Source organism: Ambystoma mexicanum, chromosome 9 (genome assembly GCF_040938575.1).
Source record: "Ambystoma mexicanum isolate Mex_15411 chromosome 9, UKY_AmexF1_1, whole genome shotgun sequence".
NCBI classification, from domain to species: domain Eukaryota; kingdom Metazoa; phylum Chordata; class Amphibia; order Caudata; family Ambystomatidae; genus Ambystoma; species Ambystoma mexicanum.
In genome coordinates, this window is record NC_090931.1 from 871,895,575 (window position 1) to 871,917,246 (window position 21,672).

The 21,672-nt window shown below is 44.9% G+C and overlaps 1 protein-coding gene across 6 annotated transcripts in view; it reads right to left on the reverse strand.

Moving 5' to 3' along the window:
- LRRFIP1 (LRR binding FLII interacting protein 1) overlaps positions 1 to 21,672 on the reverse strand; it is an 813,895-nt gene that overhangs the window by 152,472 nt on the left and 639,751 nt on the right. For 4 of the 6 annotated variants that reach the window (XM_069615976.1, XM_069615973.1, XM_069615977.1 and 1 more), the window contains 2 exons: positions 14,455 to 14,504; positions 3,458 to 3,575 (listed from right to left, as the gene is read on the reverse strand). In XM_069615976.1, coding sequence (XP_069472077.1) covers positions 3,458 to 3,575; positions 14,455 to 14,504 — 168 coding nt within the window. The remainder of the gene's footprint in view (positions 1 to 3,457; positions 3,576 to 14,454; positions 14,505 to 21,672) is intronic. The other 2 variants (XM_069615974.1, XM_069615975.1) reach the window with 1 other exon arrangement.

Sequence of the window (21,672 nt, forward strand, 5' to 3'; positions counted from 1 at the left end):
TGTAGGAAGGGGATATGAATATCTATAAATCAAAGAACTGATCAGGGAGAATCTGGATATGAGGTGACCCACTATTTTATTGCACTTTTTATCTTGACCAATAACAAATTGAACATATTAAATCAACAAATGACACAGGTTACTTAACAACATATTCCTTATATACAAAGAACAACCAACAATATTAAAAAAAGATTAATACATTCATAAAGGATATAAAGGATTGAATCCTGGCTACATAGCACCTGGACAATGTCTGGAGCACAGTATTTTGGCATATGCCAAATTAATCGGCTATGCTCAACAGTGTTGAGTAATGAGCACTGTATGGTGATGGTATTGTCGACACAACTGTGTTTCGGCCTTTCGCAAAGGTGGAGTGCTGTAAATACAACAACCTTCATCAGTACAGGGAATTGTGAGACATACTCATTCATGTGGTGTCCTGTGGTAGTGGTAGTGATCGAGCACATGAAAGTCCAGCACATGTGATGCGAATTTGTGGTGGTGTGTTGAGAATTTCTGATCTGGATGACCCATGGGTCGTGGAGTTCACTTCAGTTTGGCTCTGTAATTTAATTTGTTCAATTTGTTGTTGGCCAAGATAATTGGTGCAATAAAATAGTGGTCAGCTCATATGTGGACTCGCCCAGATCAGTTCTTTGATTTAAAGGTATACGTTTCCACCTGGAGAGATCAGGGAGTTGCCAAGTGCCGCTTTAACTTTTTTCTTTGGAAGGGGCTATGAGGAAGGAGAGGAAAGGAGAAAGAAAGGGATTTCTGTTTTGAGAGGTTGAGGTAAAAGAAGTGGGCACTCATCCATGGTGTGATGGCAATGAAACAAGAGGAAACAGTGGAGCAGAGAGAGGAACGGTCCGAGAGATGGGAATGGAACCAGAACAACCAAGACAGGCTACAGAAGATAGAGTAGGGTGGCCAACAGTGTCAAATGCAGCGGAGACACCAAGAAGTAGGAGTATGAAAGAAAACCTATTATGTCTGTATGGTTACAGAACAATACTCTTCGGGCAGCCCAAGGCATTGCTAAAAGAGAACACATCTCTGAGGCCAGAAAATTAGCCCACTGGCTCCCAATAAAGGAAAGGATTGTCTTCAAAGCCCTGACACTGACCCACAAGTGCATGTACCTCACTGCTCCTGCCTACCTCTCACAAAGGATCCACCCCGTCTCCACTACAAGGCCAATCAGATCACCGTATGCCAGCATGCTCTCTGTGCCATTAGTAAAAAGAGCCAGAGCGGGCGGATCCAGCTTCCCTTATCTCGCACCCACTCACTGGAATGCCCTACTTCCCACTATCCGAGGTGAGGCCTCCCTCACCACCTTCCGCAAAGCCTTGAAAGCCATCCTCTTCACATAAGGTCCTACACATCAGCATGAATACTTATCATATGACCCGTTGCACAAGTTGTAATATAATGACTATGTGCAATATCTGTAACAGTATGATGTTTTGTAATATTCACAATGTGTCAACGACTGCTACCATGCCTGTACCTGTGTAACTAAATTCTTGCAAGTAACAGCGCCTCAATGCCCCTGGGCTGCTGCGCGCTATATAAATATAAATAAGTAAAATGTCAGGCGAAAACAAGAGAATTAGAGACATGCACCAAAGCTTTTCGGATAGAGTAGGATGGACGGAAAACTGATTGGTGGAGAGGAAGCATGGCGTGTAGATTGGGAAATGAAGAGATTTGGTTAAGGCAGCTGCTCCAGTACGTTTAGACAAGAAGGGTAGTAGAGAAATAGTTCTCAATTTAGAGGACGTATAGGATCAAGAGAAGATTTATTTTGAGGAAAGGGATAATGTGTGTGTGTTTGAATGAAGCCAGAAAGTTAGAAGAGGCAAGAGAAAAATTGAAGAGGCAAGTAAGGTAAGGGTACACAGCAGGTGTTAAGGAAAAGGGGAGAGCCAGTTGGATGAGTATGAGATTTAAGAGTTGAAAACGACAATGAGGATGAAGAGAGAGTCAGTATGAGGTCAGACAACAATAGTATTTTTAGCATTGAGTCAGAGGGATGTGTAGGAAGAAGGAAGAGCAGACTGAGCACCAAGATCATCCAGGGAGAGATTTTTCAACAACCTTCTGCCTTACGGAGCTAAGATCTAAGGGAGTATAGAGAAGTAGATTACTTTGTTGGTGGTATGCTGTTGGTGGTTTGGGGGTAGATTAATCTTTTGACTCCCCCCCCCCCATGTCTGTGCATGGTACTGCTGTATATGGGATTGCATACATGGCCTAAGTTGGCCCCTGCCTTCCCTTAGCACACCATTTTTCAGCAGAACGTGAATGTGGCCAGATTTGGGTGATGTTTATTCTTTGTGAAGTACTACTGCACTTAACTTTCATTCTGAGCGAATAACACACAGACTGTGCTCATCTGGGCTTGATGGTGCTTCAGTGTGTGCTCTTGATGCCATGTTATGATGCAATATGCTTTCTGATAAGTGACATGGAGACTGCACACAGGTGGAGGGTGAGCTTCTATTACTTTTGAAGCCTCTGTATTTGTGATATCATTCTCCTACTAAGCACTATTGTTTTCCAGCAGCAGCACATATTCTTGCCTGGACTCTGATGGATTGTGATCTTTGTATGACCATCATCCAAGCTGCCATTGTCATCATCATTAGTATCTACTCTATCTGTGTATGGGGTGGAAAAAATGGAGAGCTGGTATTGGCAATCGCCTACAGCTGTTTAACTACCTTTGCGTTCCTGCCTGATCATCAATAGATGACTTCTGTACCCCACAACCTTCTGCCCCTGCGACAATAGGAGGAAATGAAAGTGCAACCTTGTCTGCTGAAAAAGAACCTGTTCATGTACCTGTTCTGATGATTTTACTAGTCCAGAGTGATGATGACAGGTGTGGAATGCGATTTGGACGATACCTCAATTGGCCATATGCAATTCTGACTTCACCAGTGCACACAAAAAATACTGATGCAGATGTCTAAAGATGACAAACAGCACATCTTCCCCGGCCACTGGCATTTGTAGGTGCTGCTGACACATTGCCCCAATGTGTTCTTCACCAACTGACGGTGAAACACCTGCCGCCCTAAATCTCTTCGGCTTCCTCCCACCAAAATGACATGACTCTCCTACAGGCAGCCTTCATGGATTTCCCCTTCCCCCTACTCCCAGATGTAACCCGATGGCAAGTGTCTCCTCCACTCACTACAAGAGACTGACTGGTGTGTCAACCGCCTCCCCAAATCTTTGCTGCTTCTATCACTGAAATCTAGCTTGCATGACTATCCCAAAATCTACCCACAGAAGTCACTGAAGCAGCACTCCCTTACGGAGGCATGTGTCATGGTCAATCCCTAGAAAGGGACAAATAACAGAAAAGCACAAAGCCTTGGTATAGCGTGAAATGTTGTATAAAATGTAAAGAAGCAAAGATTAAGAAAAAGCTCATTACTTTGCAGTTCCAACACATGCACATCGGTACCATTCTCCAAGACCTCCTCATTGCAGTCAGGGCTCTCTGTCCGTGGATTCTTCGGTTTCCCATCAATTTGTGCCTTCAGTCTTTTGATCTGTAAAATTAGCCAAGACAGTGTTACTTGGGCAATACCCTATGCTCTACAGAAAGAGTTAGGTGTGTTTGGTTCTGAGAACATTTCATTCAATAGATCAAGTGAACTGTTACAAGGTACGCCACGTCAACTAGATCTACAAGTCTTATACAAATCCCAAGTGGCATCACAGAGTATTAGGTACTGTGATGAATCCTATGGATCCTTCGCTAAAGCCCTGCCTAAAGTCTCCTCCCAGGTGGCCATGGAACGGCAGATGATTCCTGATCCTGACTTGGGGATGGTGTTCTCCGGGAGGATCACCTAGGAAGAGAAAAGGCCCAGGGAAGTTAGAGGAACCTGTGGGGTGAGGCACAGTATTTGACCTCTAGGGAAGACATCACAAATGCCAAAATATATAATCACTTGTTCCCACAATAACCTAGCTGTTCCACATGTTGAGCACCTTAATGTGGGTGAAATCAGCCAGAACTCCTGTGGTGTAAAAAGGAATAAACCCCTTCTGAAACCTACAGAACTAGAAACTTCCCTAACTCAAAAAGGGGTAATGAAAGGAAGTTTGTGAATAATAACCACCAAAAGTGTAGAAATTCATATTCCACTTTCTAAACAAGATGGATCAATCATTTGTGTGATATTCCTTCAATAAATACTGTAGAGAGTGGAAATCCAATCAAAGTAGAAAAGGTCAAGAAAACTAACTTTATTGGAAGGGACTTTAAGTCCCATAATTCGCTCAATACTGGGATGAGGAAGAGGGATGCAGAGGAACACTGCTGAAGGAGTGGTCAGCTAATTAGTGAAGAAGACCTACACTTAGGGAGATTGAAGCTTAAAAATCTCACTTAGTGCCGGCATTGGCCTGTTGGCAGCAGGTGAGGAGCAGGAGGGGAGAAAGCAATGCAGACCATGTATGCAGCTGAAGGTGAAGCTGGATGCGAGAGAAGGCGCCGGGACCACTGGAAAACCAAAAGAAGTGATGGGTCCTGAGAGGGTCTTTGCCTCGAGTAGTTCCTGTTGCAGAGGTCGCGCAGCGGGAAGTGTATGAAAAGGGCACTTGGCCATTGAAGGCTCGTTGTGCAGAGGTTGCGCAGCAGGAAGCAGAAGTAGCGAGGGAAGTGTGCCCTCTCTAGAGGTTTCACATAGCTGGGTTTCACCTGAGTCTCTCCAGAGAGGACGAAGCTCCAGTTCCAAGGGGCACGTGCAGAGGTGGACCAGGGGAGGCTGTTCCCCCAATCGTGAGAAGTCACAATGATAGAAGACCTGCACACTTACCAGGTGAGTTCACAGCTTGCAGGTGACTCAAGCGCTCTCACGCTGTCCGCCAGCTCACAGCAGGTTTCACTCACGTGTGAGTGAAAGAAGCAGTCATTTCAATTTTGAATACAAACTAATTGAAAATGACTAAAGTTAAATGTATTGAACCAAAATGACTATGCAAGCAAGCGTGCGAGTTGGTGGAAGGCTCAAAAACCCAGTGGGGAAGCTTTATTAAAAACAAACCTACAAGCAATACCAAGGCCAAGAGTATTAAAAAACTCAGCAATACCAATACATCAAACATTGCTCAAGACGAGAGGGGAATACTGGGAAATCCAAGAGTTGTAAGACTTGCTGCTCATGTGTTGTGAAATGCAGACCACCAATTGACAAACGCACATTGCCAAATCCAAAACAGAAGCAGAAGAACAACATATAATGGTCACTATTTGGTGGTTGGTGTAGAGGGGAAAGAAAGGTGGCAAACAGGCTGCCCTTCTGGAGAATATTAGCCAGAGGGAGAGGAACATAGTTGCAAAGGAGTCCTAAAGCACACTAATGTGATTCCTTGTTTCCCTGAAAGTGTTTTAAAGTCTGATGCCACAGAACCTTTGTGAAGTTGTTGTTCTCGCTTGGAAGTTACCACTGAAGCACACTTTGTTCTTTTGTGAAGCATTGAGCGGGCAGGGGAGTATACCCGCATGGCAAGTTGTGTAAGTAGAAGACCTGGCATGGGAGTCAACCAGATAGTAGTTGATAAAATGCTGAACTGTGCATTTAACAAAGACAACTCAAGTTAATTATGACATTGAAAGAAGTGTGTAAACCTGATGTGTAGGGGTTACATATCTCCAGAAGAACAAGTTACTTCTTACCTTGTAACGTTCTTTCGACAGGATGTTCCTCCGACGTATTCCTCATCTTAGATATCTCCTTCCAGCTCTGCTGGCCTCGGAACATTTTTTCTCTAGAGGGCGCTGTGCGTCGACGTCCTCCGAGTCGATGTCCCTCGACAGCCGCCGTATCGACGTCATCCTGCCTATAAAGGCCGCGCGCAGTGTCCGTTGCTCAGTTCCGTTTTGTAGCCCACAATAATACTTTCTGGACTAGACTAATCACCCTGAAGGAGCGTAGGCTGCAACAACACGGGAAGTAGAACTGCGGGGATGGATGGGAGGGCCGATGAGGAATACGTCGGAGGAACATCCCGTCGAAAGAACGTTACAAGGTAAGAAGTAACTTGTTCTTCGAAGGGATTGTGTCCTCCGATGTATTCCTCATCTTAGATAGGCTCCCATAGCAGTATTCTATTATTGGAGGAGGGAGTACTGACTTCACGCTGTCTTCTATTGATGAATAGAATGCAGTACAGCCCTTCCAAACCTAGTCTCTTGACTGGAGGAGGAATCCAAATTGTAAAAACGTGTAAAGGTATGGACAGACGACCATGTAGCGGCCGCACAGATGTCTTTAACCGGCACGCCTCTTTTGAGGGCCGATGAAGCTGCAATACCTCTGGTCGAATGAGCCCTAAGGTTTTGAGGGGGCTCTTTCCCTGCCAGTTTATAACATTCCAGAATGGCTAGAATGATCCATCTGGAAATGGTCTGCTTAGTTATTGGTAACCCCAGCTTGTGACCTGTGTAACCTACAAACAGCTGGTCTGCCTGTCTTATCCTGGCTAGTCTACTGATGTAAAAACTTAAAGCCCTTCTAGGGTCTAGCCTGTGTAACCTCCCTTCCCCGGGTGAGGAGGAGGATAGAAAGATGGTAGGGTAATCTTCTGAGTGATATGGAATTCAGAAACCACCTTTGGGAGGAAATTAGGCTTCACTTGCAGGACAACTTTGTCTTTGTGAAATATTGTGTGAGGGGGTTTACAAGAAAGAGCTTGTAATTCGCGCACCCTTCTAGCAGATGTAAGTGCTATTAATAAAACAGTTTTAAGGGTAAGGAATCTTAACGAACAAGAATGGAGTGGTTTGAAAGGTGTGCCCATAAGGAAAGTTAGTACTAAGTTTAAATCCCATAGGGGAACTTGGAATGGTCTTGGGGGATAAACATTGGTTAACCCCTTTAGAAACTGTATTACCAAGGGTAATTTGAAATAGGATGGTTCTTCCGCAGTGCGCTTAAAGATGGATAGCGCTGCGAGATAGCCCTTAATGGTGCCAACTTGAAGGCCTGAATTCGCCAAATATAGAAGGAAGGACAAAACCATTGGTGTACCACATGAAAAAGGGTGATATTCTGTTCTCTCCACCAGCTGCAAAATCTGTTCCAACGGCAGCGGTATAAAGACTTTGTTGCTGGCCTCCTTGCCGAAAGCAACACCTCCATAACATCATCAGGGAGGTCCCAATCCTTGTACCTCAACCTTTCAGAAGCCAAGCGTGAAGGTTGAGGGTTTTGATGTCTGGATGGAGAACCTGACCTCCCTTCTGTGAGAGTAGGTTCTCTCTGAGTGGAAGTCGAATTGGAGGGCAGATGGACAAGTCTAGAAGGTCCGGGTACCACGTTCTCCTGGCCCAATCTGGGGCAATTAGGATCGTGGTTCTCTGGAATCTTCTCAACCTCCTGATCATTTGAGGAATGACAGGGACCGGTGGGAATGCGTACAGAAGCGGAAACTCCCAGTCCACTATGAACGCGTCTCCCAGAGCTCCTCTCGGGGGAAATTCCCTTGAGCAGAACAGATCGCATTTCCTGTTGACGCTGGTGGCGAACAGATCCACCTGAGGGGTTCCCCAAAGGGCGAAGATCTCTTGAAGGACTTCTTGAGCTAGTTCCCACTCGTGGGAGACTGTGCTCTGCCTGCTCAGAGCGTCCGCTGTCAAGTTCTTCTCTCCGGCTAGGTGAACTGCCGATAGATAGATTCCTTCTTGGATTGCCCAAAACCAGAGCTGCATCGCCTCTCTGCACAGGGGTAGTGATCCTACGCCTCCACTTTTGTTGAGGTAATGCATGGCCACTGTGTTGTCCGTCATTATCAGGATGTTTTTCCCTTGTACAGCTGGCAGGAACGCCTTCAGCGCAAGTCTGATGGCTCTCAGCTCTAACAGGTTGATATGTAGTCTGGACTCCGATGGAGACCAACGACCGCTGATGGTCAAGTCGTTGGCGTGGGCTCCCCACCCAGTGAGTGAGGCATCCGTGACTACTGTTATCTCCGGCCAGGGTTGCCAAAAATGTTCTCCTTTCAGAATGTTCTCCTGACAGTCCCACCACTGAAGGTCTCGAGCCACCCTGTCGGGAACCTGAAGAAGATCTGTCATTCTCCCTGAGAATTGTGACCCCTGAGTCCTCAGTGCCCACTGGAGGGATCTCATTCTCAGGCGAGCCTCTGGCACTAGGAAAATGCAGGATGCCATGAGGCCTAGCAACCTCAAAAAGTTGAAGGCTGGGAGACGTTGAGCATCTTGGAACTTGGTAACCATCTGTAGAATATCTTGAGCCCTCACCTCTGGTGGCGAGGCTTTTCCCAGGGAAGTGTCCAAGATCGCTTCTATGAACTGGAGTCTCTGCGATGGTATCATTTGTGACTTCTTTAAATTGAGGGAGAAGCCCAGTCTGTGAAGGGAGTGGCACACGTGATTTAGCTGGATCTGAGCTTGTTCCGAAGAGACAGCCCTGATCAACCAATCGTCCAGGTAGGGGTAGACATGAATCCCTTCCCTCCTTAGACTTGCCGCCACTACCGATATTAACTTGGTGAAGACCCTCAGGGCAGAGGTCAGCCCAAATGACAGCACTCGAAATTGATAGTGAGAGCTGCCAATTGCGAACCTCAGGTATTTCCTGTGCTTGAGATGGATAGGCACATGGAAATAAGCGTCCTGAAGGTCCAGAGATACCAACCAGTCCTGGAACTGAAGGACCTGGAGGATCTGAGAAAGAGTGACCATCTTGAATTTGTCTTTTCTGAGGAATTTGTTCAATTCTCGCAAGTCCAAGATGGGTCTCAGTCCTCCGTCTTTCTTTGGAATGAGAAAGTAAGGGGAGTACCAGCCCTTGTTCCTCTCCGCTACAGGTACCGGTTCTATGGCACCTTTCTCTAGCAGGTCCAAAATTTCCTGCAAGAGGAGCGGATCTGGAGCTTTCTGAGAGCTGATCCCCGGTGGATGACTCTGAGGTATGCATAGGAGAGGCAGGCAGTAACCTTGGGCAACTGTTTCCAATGCCCAAGCATCTGACGTGATAGCCTGCCATTCCGCCAGATGTTGAGTCAACCTGCCTCCTACAGGTGTCCTGTGAGTGAAGTCCTCAGAGTGGTTTTGGGGCGGCTGATGCAGATGCCGATGGTAAAGAGGCACCTGCTGTTGCTGCGGCTTTTGAATATCTACCCCGTCCACCTCGGGTAGTTCTTCTTTGTCCCCTTTGAGCCGGTCGTCCTCTACCTCTTCCGAATGCAGAGTAGAAGCGAAAGGACTTGCCTCTCGCAGAGGTTCCTGTGGGACGAAAAGGTGTCTGACGGATTGCAGCGCCTAGGGATTTTGCTGCTGCTTTTGAAGTTTGCAGTTTTTCTAAACTGTCATCCGCCTTTTTCCCAAACAAAGAAGAGCCATCGAATGGCATGTTCAAGAGCCTGGCTTGCACATCTGGGGCAAAACCAGACTTTCTCAACCAAGCAAATCTCCTGGTTGTTGTACTTGCCGCCATTGCTCTGCTGATACGGTCAGCCGAATCAATGCCCGTCTGGAGGGATTCGCACATAGCGTCTTTACCGTCCTGTATGATATTCAGGAACGCTTCCCTTTCTTCTCCCTCCGGGATGCAGTCAGTCGCTGTAGAAGCACACTCCCAAAGTGTATGGCTGAATCGAGCAAGGGTGCAAGTAGCATTCACAGATTTTAACGCCATGCTACATGCCGAAAAAACTTTCTTTGCCATAGCATCATATTTTTTATCGTCCCTGTCCTGTGGGACGGTAGGATAAGCCGTCTTGACATCGGTAGAAGATGCTGCCTGTACCACCAGACTTTCTGGGGATGGGTGTTTTGACAAAAACTCCGGGTCTGTAGAAGATACCCTGTATTTTGTAGACAGTTTTTTATTTACTGCCAGGACGACATCTGGGGTTTCCCAGTTCGTCATAATCTTCCTCTGAAGAGCTTTATAAAAAGGCACCACAGGATCCACCTGTGGGCCTTTATCAAGAAGATCCGTGAGGTCATCTTGTTGGAAAGATTGTGAAGGTGCAGATCACCCCATAAACTCTGTGATCCTGGCCATTAAGGCTCTATAGGGGGTTTCAGCATGCTCCCCCGGGTCTGGCCTAGCAAACTCCACCTCAGGGGAAGTGTCTAACCCACTTGCCTCATGTAAGGAATCATGAAGATCCTTTAACCTGCGTTCTTCAGAGGAAAATTCCTCTCAAATTGGGGTTACAAGTCCCTGCAACTCAAATGTGTCTTCCTGTTCAGACAATTCACCCTCTTCCAAAATTGAGGATATAGTTCTCAATTGTTCTGAACTCATAAAGGGTGTAAATCCCATTTCCAAGGCAGAGGGTGCCGAACTTGTCATTATCGGCCTCGAAAACGTCAATGTCGTTGACGCCGACGTCGAAGGCTTCGAGCGTGGTGTCGAAAACAAAGGTGGAGGCCTCGATGACCTTGACAGAATTGGGATTCTACTCGACAATCTCGAAGCCATCGTCATCGAGGACCTGGGGATAGTCACTGGGTGTGTTGTGACCGTGACTTTTCTTGGCATCGACGCCGGTGTCGAAGCTGGCGTCGAGTCGACAGACCCGTGTGTCGAAGGTCCCTTCGACAACGGCGTCGAAGACACCGACCTCGGCGTCGACGGAACCTTTGGAGGTCATAGTCCTACTCGAGGGTTCGAGACGCGCTCGAGAGGTTTCCTTCGCCGGGTACTGCGACTCGTGGCGTTTTTGACCTTCGGGTCTTTCGACCAGAGCATCGCTCTCGGCAGTCTTCGAGGGGGTCGAGGCCGCTTTCTCGAAGACGCTCATCATATTTTTGCGGAATTCCTCCCAGTCAGCCCGGGAACTATGTTTCGTGGGGCAAGGGATTCTTTTTGGCGAAACAGAGGAAGAGTAAGACGGAGAAGGGGATCTTCGACGTCTCCTCTTCGAGTGCTTCGATCTCGAGGAGTGATGGGACCCACTCCGAGACCTGGAGCACGAATGGTGATGAGGAGACGAATGTCTCGACTTCGTCGACGAAGAAGAAGCTTTAAAAGTCTTACCTTTCTCCAGCTTCCCCCTACGCTCCTTCAGGGCCTTAGCTGTCATGGACATACAGTCCTCGCACTCCGAACAATGGTGTTCAGCTCCCAAACACCAGAGACAAACTCTGTGAGGGTCAGTCAGTGACATCTTTTTTCCACAATCTCGGCATTTTTTGAAGCCGGATCGAGGAGTTGTCGGTTCCGACGAGGAAGCCATCGAGTACGGATCGAATAACTCGAGGTAAATAGGTTTAATCTGACAAAAACTGAGCAACGGTATTCCAAGGCACTGAGTAAGCGCAGAAAAACGGAACTGAGCAACGGACGCTGCGCGCGGCCTTTATAGGCAGGATGACGTCAAAGTCGATACGGCGGCTGTCGAGGGACATCGACTCGGAGGACGTCGACGCGCAGCGCCCTCTAGAGAAAAAAATTTCCGAGGCCAGCAGAGTTGGAAGGAGATATCTAAGATGAGGAATACGTCGGTGGACACAATCCCTTCAAAATCAACGTTTGTGGCAAATCGTTGTTAGGGAGAATTCTCATAAATGGCTGATTTCCCTTACCGAATGAGTCCCTCAGCAGCTTTGCTGGATTTCTAGGGTTTATTTTTTCACCTTGTAAGAGTGTGAGCCCTTTTCCCACTCTTACATGTGTTTTGCTGTGTGTGTTTTTACCAATTGTGTAATCTTGGGCTCTGGAGCCTCACCTACTCCATGAGCATTTTATTTTGTGTTACACAGCACCCTCAGTGCAGTGACACAGGGTTGTCTTTTAGACTTCCCACTGACTCCATTTTTCTGGGACTGACTACTGTCTCCCAGAAACATGTAAAGTTGCCATTAACTTTATGTAGTCTCTATAAATCACAGACCCAGTACACCCCATCTTAAATGGAGTATTGGAAAGGGTTAATTTTTAACCCTTTTGCCTGTTTCTCTTGGAGCACTATTTCGCTCCCTTTTCATCAAGACTTTGCTGGTGGCAGTGGTAACTACCCTATTTTTCAAACTGTGGTTATCTTAAATAACCATGGTATTGTTTAAGGCTATTTTACTAGTCTCGAACATAAACCCGCTTGACCAAATATATTTTATTTCAGCTCTGGCTGGGTTTATTCGCCATTTCTTTTTGTAAAAGTCTTTCTCGTGTTTTACTCTGCGTGCCAAACCAGGTTTGTTTCCTTTGTTCACCGTCTATTCGCATGCTTCTGCACAGAAGCCCTCCTTAAGGCGCCTGAAAGTCTGGGTAGGCAGGATGTGAGGGAGGGATCTTAGGACCCCTGTCATGGGTTCCCTTGGTAACCCAAGTTGCACTCCTGTTTGATTGGTTGGGTGACTGTCCTTGCCAGGACAGCCACCCTGCTGTGTGATTGACAGCCAGGCTGTGTGAATGTGGGAAAACTGCATAAAAAGCAGGTCTCTGGGACTGGAAAGGCAGAGTCGCCACTGGAACGAAAGAACCAATGAGGAGCAACGACTGAACCGCCCGGTGAAGCCCTGTTGCAGGTCCGAATCTTCAGAATCCGACAACAGAGAAGATCCTCCAGGAATCTTCTTTCCTTGAGCTGGTGGGACCAACCAGTTCGCCCAAACTACAAGCCAGGACTCCTCCTCTTGTTGAATTCACTGTACAGAGCTACAGTGGGCCGGATAGCCAGGAAGGTCAGACCCGGCTTGGGGTTTAAGGAACGCACCTTTTATTTGTTGTTTCGCTCCGCTGCTGGTTTCTTCCCTGGGTAGTGCAGGACCCCTCCAGTCTCCTACTTCTTGTCAGTCCGACAGTCGCTTCAGGAACCGTGAGCCTGCAGGAACTACCAGGAACGTCCGCCTCAGCTACAGCTTCTTCTCCGTTTTAAGGTACTGTGCAAATCCGGTTGTTTGTTCGTTCAACCGCGGTGAAAGTGTTTAAAATATTTCTCCAATCCGAGGGCTTGTCCTTCTCTTCTCTTTGAACTAACTTTTCTGCCAACCAACCTCATCCAGAACCCGTGGCACGAACTTTACCGCAAACTACCCTGAACCGTGTCATTTTGAGCAAAAGACTGTTGACCTATTGGCTTTGGCCCTAAGCCTTTTCTACCTGATTCTATCACTGTAGTTCCTCTTGCTCAATTGCCCTGTTGGTGTGGTTCAAATTCTATTAACTTTGTCTTCCCCTCCCTTTTACAGTGCCATTTGGCGCCCACTTCATTTTGTGAGCTTAACTTGTCTGGAACTTATTGAGAGTGGTGTGGTGTATTAAGATTGTGATTTTTAAAACTGCTTACATTAGTGAAATGTTATATAACTAAAGAGTAAATAAATGTATATGCTTTTACTTGGAAACCTTGAGTCAGTGTATGTTTGAATCATGGTAATTGCTGTCCTTTGTGTAACTATTTGATACTGCTCACTTGCTCTTGATACAAGTCTGGCTGCTCAGCCATCGCTACCACTTTTACTGTGTAATACAGGCTTGTACCAAAGGTGAATTTGTACTGTCACTTGTAGTCTTATTTGTGTGTGGTGTTCCCAAAGGGTACTGCATTTAATTCTGGCTAAAAATCGTCCTGACAAAGACAAGTGTTGTTTACTTGATGAAGAGAAATGTGAAATCTGTTTGCTCCAGGAGGAGTTGGAACATACTATTTCTTTAAACTATATTGGAAATTTTTGGAAAACCAGGATTTCCTTATTTTCTTTTGAACTGTGGAGCACAACCTTGCTCAGACCTGGGGAAAAGGAATTCATCCAGGTTATTAAAAGAGACGATGGTCATATTGTGAATTTGATTGTATGCTATATTTGTTGAATTTAACTGCCATGCGTTTCCTTATTGCTTTATTGAATGTATAAGTGTGAGGGACAGATATCCTTTTGTTACAGTGTTTCCTTTAGTTGATTTTAGGTAGGCAAATCCTCCTCAGGGTAGGGATAGTGAGGTGTGTATCCAACCTTTTTATTTAATAAAACGGCTAATTTTGAAAACTTACATAGTTGTCAGCCTCACATTTCTAACCCCTCACAGTACTAGATATGAGAATGTCATGAATGCAAGTTAGTGATCTATCAAAGTTGGCTGTCCAATTTACGACTAAGGCCCCTGCAGGCCAAAAAGTTCCAGGCCAAGTGGTATCACCAATTAGCCTTACATCATTAGAATACATCATTAGAAACAGTCTCAAGATGGTGCTTAGCAGCACCATTTCCAATTTCCTAGTTTGAAAGATTATAAAAAGTCAAATTCCCCAAAATGTACTTTTTAATGGGGTTATTTTCCTAAGGGACAGATTTATAATATCTAGCGTATCACTTGAACAATCAAACAGCCATGTCCACTCTATGTACCCCTGAACGTTAGTTTAATTATCTGTAATACAATGTGGTTGAGACCACCTTTGCTGGGCATAATAATTAGAATTTCCTGGCATAATGACAATTACCTGTTCTAAGAACAATTCTCGTTCTTCCACCAGCTTCTTCAGCCTTATATCTAGGGATGAGAAAGAAAAGAGCAAGAGAACAGAAATGAGTGCAAAGCACTCAGCACCCAGGTGTGTTAAGACACGGATAGGAGTATGCTACAGTTAACAAATGGAATGATTAGGAAGGTGGGGCACATACCGAATCCAGTGAATTCACAGACAGGGCCAGGAAGGGGTGTCAGCCAAGGAGAGACAACTGCGAGGCAGCTCCACATCACATGCTTGTCACGTCTGCAGCATGCAAACAGGATAATCTTCTAATGTGGGGCTAGCATGCAGGGGATCTAGTGGGGACTCAAACACAACTGCAACACAAAATCTCACAGGTGACTTTGCACAAGGTTAGAATACACAGTACACAAGACCAATGAAATGTACAGAGTAGGGGATAACACGGTCACTAGGATCAAGCAGCACATGCCCTGTTGGAAAAATGAATCTTAGATTTGGCAGCAGATGATCCTCCTAGTCCAACCTGACATGTCAATTTCTTTGCCCACTGTAATAGTGTTCCCCTACAGGCCTCCAACTACTGGTCTCAAAACTGATGTTAAAAGCCTGCTTCGGTCTCTGGCATTTTTTGCATTCTTTTGCTGATTATTCCCCACTTCTACTTATGCTGATAAGCATCCACATGCATTCAATATAAAAACAAGCATTTCTCCACGAGAGACCTGAACCCACAGCCACCCGATTCACCATGTATGTTTCTCCTGTACAACAATTAGTTAAAAGAAGCCATCTTTCATTAAACATGCCTGCCTGTTACGTTATAGTCATTCACTTAGTAACTTTGATGTCGATCATATACCCATTCTTCCACCATTCCTTACATTCCATGAATCTTTGATCCTTGAATTTTTCTTCTCTAGCCCTGCATCAGGCTGATAGACTGCCTCTGGATAAGCACTTTCCTTTATGCGTCATTATACATGGTCAAATACAAACCCTGATAGTCTAAAAGGCTCTGTGATGGCTCTGGTATATTGTATGTCCATACAGTGCTTGCACACTAATATGAATGCTATTCTTCCTTTGCTCTCCGCACCAAGTACCTCAAATTTTCCAAACAGGACAGTGCCCAGAGCAGGAATGTGCGATTGTAATTGGGACATTTAACCAGAAGAATATAAGAAGTAATGCTACAAGTTTATCAATCATTGGCGGGTCTTGCCTAGAGTATCGTGTGCATTTAAGGAGCCCAAGTTTCCACAATTATAAATATTTATAGCAGACATGTCTTTTGTTTTTTCATGTTTCATCAGCTTGGCGTGGCAATGGCAGAAAACCATCGGCGGGAAGAAATCGTACATACCTGGAAGCACTTCTCCAGGGTTAGCAGAGCAGCAGCTTTAATAGGCAAGAGGTGGCACAGCATGGGGAGAGCTAGCAAAAAGCAGGGGAGCCCAGTAGCAGTGCAGGCAGGGATGCAAAGGTGAATCCGGTATCTGGGTGCATGCTGGATAGAGATCTATGGGATTTGGCACCAGCAGCCGGGTTGGGCACTAACAGAGGGATGGGGCATGCAGGTAAGAGACCATGCTGATGATAGGGGCATTGTGGTAATGCCAGAAAAGATTAGGGGGCAGGGGAGAGAAGTCAATTTTAGAACGACTGATGGAGGAAGGATTTATCCACCGCAATGACTATGGAGAACACACCAGTGAGTGGAACAGGAAACCCCTCCCTCCTGACATACTGGTGAGGAGACTACTTGCACAATCAGTGATGATGGAAATGCGCAAATGCAAAGTCGCAGATGGAAAGACTGACACAATTTTACTTTCACATGGGATCCATAGTTCAGAAAACGGCTAACATGAGGGTGCAGGATCTGCACCAAAATATTTTGACGGGTATGAGAACCTAAATCTGTATTATCTGGAGGAGGAGTGATAGGTGAGCAAATTCATTTTCAGTCACCTATTTTGTGACCCGTGTTAAACAGAAATGTGACACAGCAGTGCTAAAGGAAATGATGGTGGCATAAACCGACTGGGCGAGAAGAACATATTTCAGAAAGGGTGAAGCTCAAGAACAATACATCCAGAGATTTTTCATTGGTGTTGATGGAGGGCTACAGAGGTATAAAAAGGTTTATCAAAGAAACAGTGGCAAACTTTTGTAACCGCTTCCCTCCATGAGTGAAAAAACAGTGACAAATTAAACAATTCTTGTAACAGGCAAAATCAATATATTAGTCTGGGTACAATGGCAAAGCCAGAGAGCAGCAGGGCCTCCAATGGAACTAGCAAAGGCAAAAAGGAGACTGGCTAGGTAGGCCTTTTGTGCCCACTATAGTTATGTTTCTAGGTTTCCTAGTTTCAACCCAGGACCATGTCCCCCGTAAATCTTTTAATCAGAACTGGTACTTCAATAGGCACAACGGCGCCCATTTCACTTGGCCAGGTAAAACCATAGCTCTGCTGTCTCAATGTAACCTTATCCTCAACTAAAGCCATTCTACCAATAAGGTTTAGGGATTCAAAATACATCTTGTATGGGGCCATAGCACTCCTAATAGGAGAACACAACTGTTCCAAGAACTTCTGAAACCTAAGGGCAAAATATTTTCCGACACAAAATACACTACAAAAATGTTATGCCCCCAATTCTAGGCAGGACTCTTTTATGCGCCTATTCCTCTCCATTTTGAGGGATTTAGTGAAAGGAGACTGTTAGTTGGAGATATAAATATACTTCTTAATGGATCACTCAATAGGTCCCCCAAAACAAATTTTGAGGGAGCTGGAGAAGCCTCAAACAAACGTACTGAAGCCCGGTTGCCTCCGAGGCTTGGGGACAGGTGCACATTATACTAGGAAATGACCCAGTACTCATGTGCACCAAACGTATTCCAGAATCAAGTTGGTGTTTACCTCTGGGCTTGCTAAGGAACTTTAAATGGGTGGACATTTTACCATGGACCCTGGTGGTTTGTAACCCCATCAAGGAGGTGTTAGATATTCAGGGGACTCCTGATAGAGAGCAGTCTTAGAGGATAAAAAGCCTTAAGAGATTTACCTGTCAGAAAAGATATGAAAGATACAAACAGGGATTTACTCCAATTGAAATCCCTGGGTGAGACAAACCTGGGCCATCAATGGGATGTTCTTAGGACAGTAATCAGGAGAAGTATGATTTCAGCAGCTTCATCCTTAAGACATATTTGCAGTCTTACAGAATATATTTTAGTAAATGAAATCACAACAGAGTTGCAATGTAAACTAAATACAAATAAGTTACGGTATTGGTTATTGGCATCAGTAAAGAAGCAATCATCTAAAGGTAAAAACATTATTGGCAGGGAGGATTTAGGCTAACATTATCAAAGTTTGTGAGAATAGGGCCTGTATCCAAATTATTCAGGATGAACATGGAGTTGTAGGTGTGTCTGAACATAACCTAAATAGTGTTGTGTTTCTTCTATTGGAAATGTACGGCTTGTGTGGTTCGGAGGAGTTAGAAACTCTGTTCAAAAAGAATACCTGGATTCATTAAAAAAACCCTCACTGACAAACTCGGAGGGCTTGGTTAGACTCTCATTTGGGCTTAGAGTACTAGATAATCACTACGTTGGAATCCTTCAAGAGCGCAATCACTACGTTGGAATCCTTCAAGAGCGCTAACCCAGCCACCTTTTAGAAGATGTTTCTCCATTATTGGCAAAAACAATGTATACACGTTTTTAATTCAGTCAGGGAAAGGGAGCGGGGGCATGTCACAGACTATGAAGGGACCCCCCCTGTAACAATTCATATACAAGGAAAGAATCCCATAAGCGTGTCCACTATAAGCCAATTTATTTATTAAACTTTGATTCTTAGATTTTTACCAAAATACCAGCAACAAGATTAGAAAAGGATATGTCCACCTTAATAGACCTTGATCAGTCGGTGTTCATAGCATAAAGGAAAACAGTTAATTACATCCATCCTGCTGTCAATTGTCAAAACGGAAAGAATGTCGGATCCACCCATACTTCTTACATTAGATGCTGAAAAAGTGTTCAAAAGGGTGAATTGGACATTCTTAGAAGCAACCCTACAGAAATGTACTTTGTGCCCTATAATCATGAATGTGATTTTACCAAACTATCAGGAGTCAGTCGCGAGGATCATAGTGAATGGCTCTCCACTTTTCTCCCCCACCCCTCCTACCCCAGAGTTGAAAAGTGGAATGTGTCGGGGAATTCAACTGTCTTGCCTCTCCTGTACGCGCTTGTGATGGAGCCATTTGCTGAGTGAATTAGGATAAATTAGGATATTAAGGGGCTAGTTGTGGTGAAAATCACCACCCAAATTAAGTTTATTCGTGGATGACATGATCCTTGCCTGACACAGAGGATTCATTAAAAGAAGTATTGGGTGAAATCAACAATTAAGGAGTCTCATGTTTTGAGGTGAATGTTGATTCTGGTTCTTCCAATATCTTTCTCTTTCAGTTCCAAGTTAAAATTACAGACCCCTTTTAAGTGGGCAAACAAGTCAGTTAGATATTTGGGATGAATATTATGCCGAAATGCACACACATCCATAAGACTAATTATCAAGACCTGTTTGCCAAGATGAAAACAGGATCTTTCATGAAGCTAGAGCCTTTTTCTCTCTTGGCTAGTGTGAATTTCAGTGGTAAAAATGTGCATTCTGCTGAGACTACTATATGTATTCCAAGCTATACCAATTACCTACCTCAAGCAAATGCTTACAAATGTATGGGGATATAATCAGATTTACTTGGGGGGGGGGGATGGGGACAAAGAACTCAAGGTACAGAGAAAGATACAGTTTGCTCCCAAATGTCAGGGAGGGTTGGCATGCCCAGACTTCTATAAATACTACATAGCCTCACAAATCATTATGATAGTATAATAAACACGCCACATCTGAAAAGAAAAACACTGGGTGCACATGCAACAGTCTGTTGAAAGGCAGCGCTCCCCAAATGTATATGTAAATAGGGTAACAAAAGCTGGGCCGGAAACCTGGTAGTAATTGGTAGGGTAATCTGGTCTTGTAATGTTCCCCTTTACACTAATACAGGTATAAACAGACTTTACCCTGACATTTACTGCCAATGGTTTTAACAATTGGTCACAAGGATGATGCATTAAGCTAGGTGATTCAATTATAAAAGAGGGTATTACATCATTCCAGATATTTCCAGCTGAGGCACTGGGCAATGAATCAAGTTTGAAATGGGAGATACCTAGGTTACTAACTACGGTGCTTGTTCGTCAGCCGTGAATGTCCAAAGAAATCAGTCTGTTGTCCAAAAACTACCCTAATTGACCTTACCACTAAGAGAAAACGAACTTTGATGAGAATGAATATTCTCCTGAAGGTACTGCTAGTACCAGGGTTTAATATACAATCCGCAGGTAGTCTCTCGTGACTTCTTGTATTAATCTCCTTAACTCCTGAAGTGTGGAGTTGACTTTTCTTTCTTCCCTTTGAATCACTTTTTGAGGGAGTATGATTTTGCTGCGACTCTTTCACTCTCAGGTTATAATAGTTCCACTTCTCTTGGGTCAGTTGCTTTTGCAATTGGTTTCCATCTTTCTATTTAGGATCATCACTGCCTTTTCCTTTATCATTAAATTGCTCTTCTACAGGATGGGGAGTTCATTTTCCCCTTTCCCAGTGTATTTTGTTACTCTGACTCTCTCTCACTCCAGATTCTTATCCAGGTTTTCTCCTGATTCATAAGCTTTGTATCCATCTGGTTTCAATATTAACTCCCTTTTGTGGTTTTAAGTGTGTGATATAATGATTATCTCTGGATTCGCAATCTTCATGTCTACTTGTTTTCAAAGTTAACTCATGTTTCATATCATTTACTGTGCCAAGTTAACTATATGATATAATGATTGTCCCTTGACTCAACTTTCGTAGTGATCTGGCTTTCTGAGTTACCTCTCTATCACTTCCCCTACTGTGACGAGTTAACTTGGCATGATACCGATTGTTCTGAATCTTCCTGTACCTCACGTCTCCTGATTAGCTTCATCCTTGCAGGAGGATGCTCTCATAGGGCTTCTAAATTGGGGACTTAGTCTCTTTCTGTGCACCGCAAATGCTGCCTGCTCTCGGGCATTCGACTTTGGTTTCTCTCTACCTGTCTCTTGGGATCCCAGTTCTCGACCGCACACACCTGAATGCTGCGAGACCTCCCGCAGCCAGCGGGATCAGTGACGATCCTCAAACAGATTGTCCACCATGGATTGGCTCCATGGTCTCGCCACCACTGCTTCATGGGCTTCTGCCCTGCTGCTTTCTCAGCATTCAGGACCGCTGCAGGTTCAGCATCCTGTATTGCTGTTGCGAGAGAGTTTGAAACTTGCAGGCCTCCTCATTCTCCATGTCAGCTGTCACGCAGGCGAGCACCTTGCTCGGATTGCGTCTTCAACTCTCTCTCAGAGACTGAACTGCTCTGCTTTCACTGTTGGGGCATCCGTCTTTTAACGTAGTCGTCTCAGTATATTGAACATCATGAATTAAAGGGACATGGTCCTTTCCAATAGGATAACAATATCCTTTTCTAGTTTCTTCATTCCAGTTTTCTTGTGTTGTAATACATCCCATGTAGGCCATAGTATTTCCAGCCTGAGGGAGTTCCTCTCGGGAACGAGTGCTTGTCCCTAATGGGGAGTCTCTGCCGGTGAGGTCCCACTTGCCACTGGGATGAATTCCCTCGATTTGTCACTGGTAGTTACGCTTAGGCACATCTTCTGGGACTGTAGGGAGCTAAAATCATATCAGTTGGAAACAAGATTTTGAAATAAGCAATTAAAAGGTTGGAGTTCTTACTGAAAAATCCACTGTATGCATTTGTTAGGGGTGTCCGCAACTTGGGCGTTCCACTCTTTTCAGTAAAATAGGATCCTGTTGCTCATGTAATTACTAACTTAGCCATCAGGCATACATTTATGTTTGGAAATGGAATGGCTCCTAATATCAATCAGTGGTTTTACAAAATCTGGGAGACTGTAAATGGAACTAACGGCTGTAGGAGGGTCGAGGAAAAAAGTTTGGTCCCCTTTCTTGACTCACATGATGCTCTCCTGCCCATCTCTCATCAATGTTACTGTTTTCATGAATGTCACTCTCAGATCCGCCAGCTATTTCCTTGCTTGGTGTTCTTGAATCCCTTCTTTCGGGAGTGCTGACGATTGAA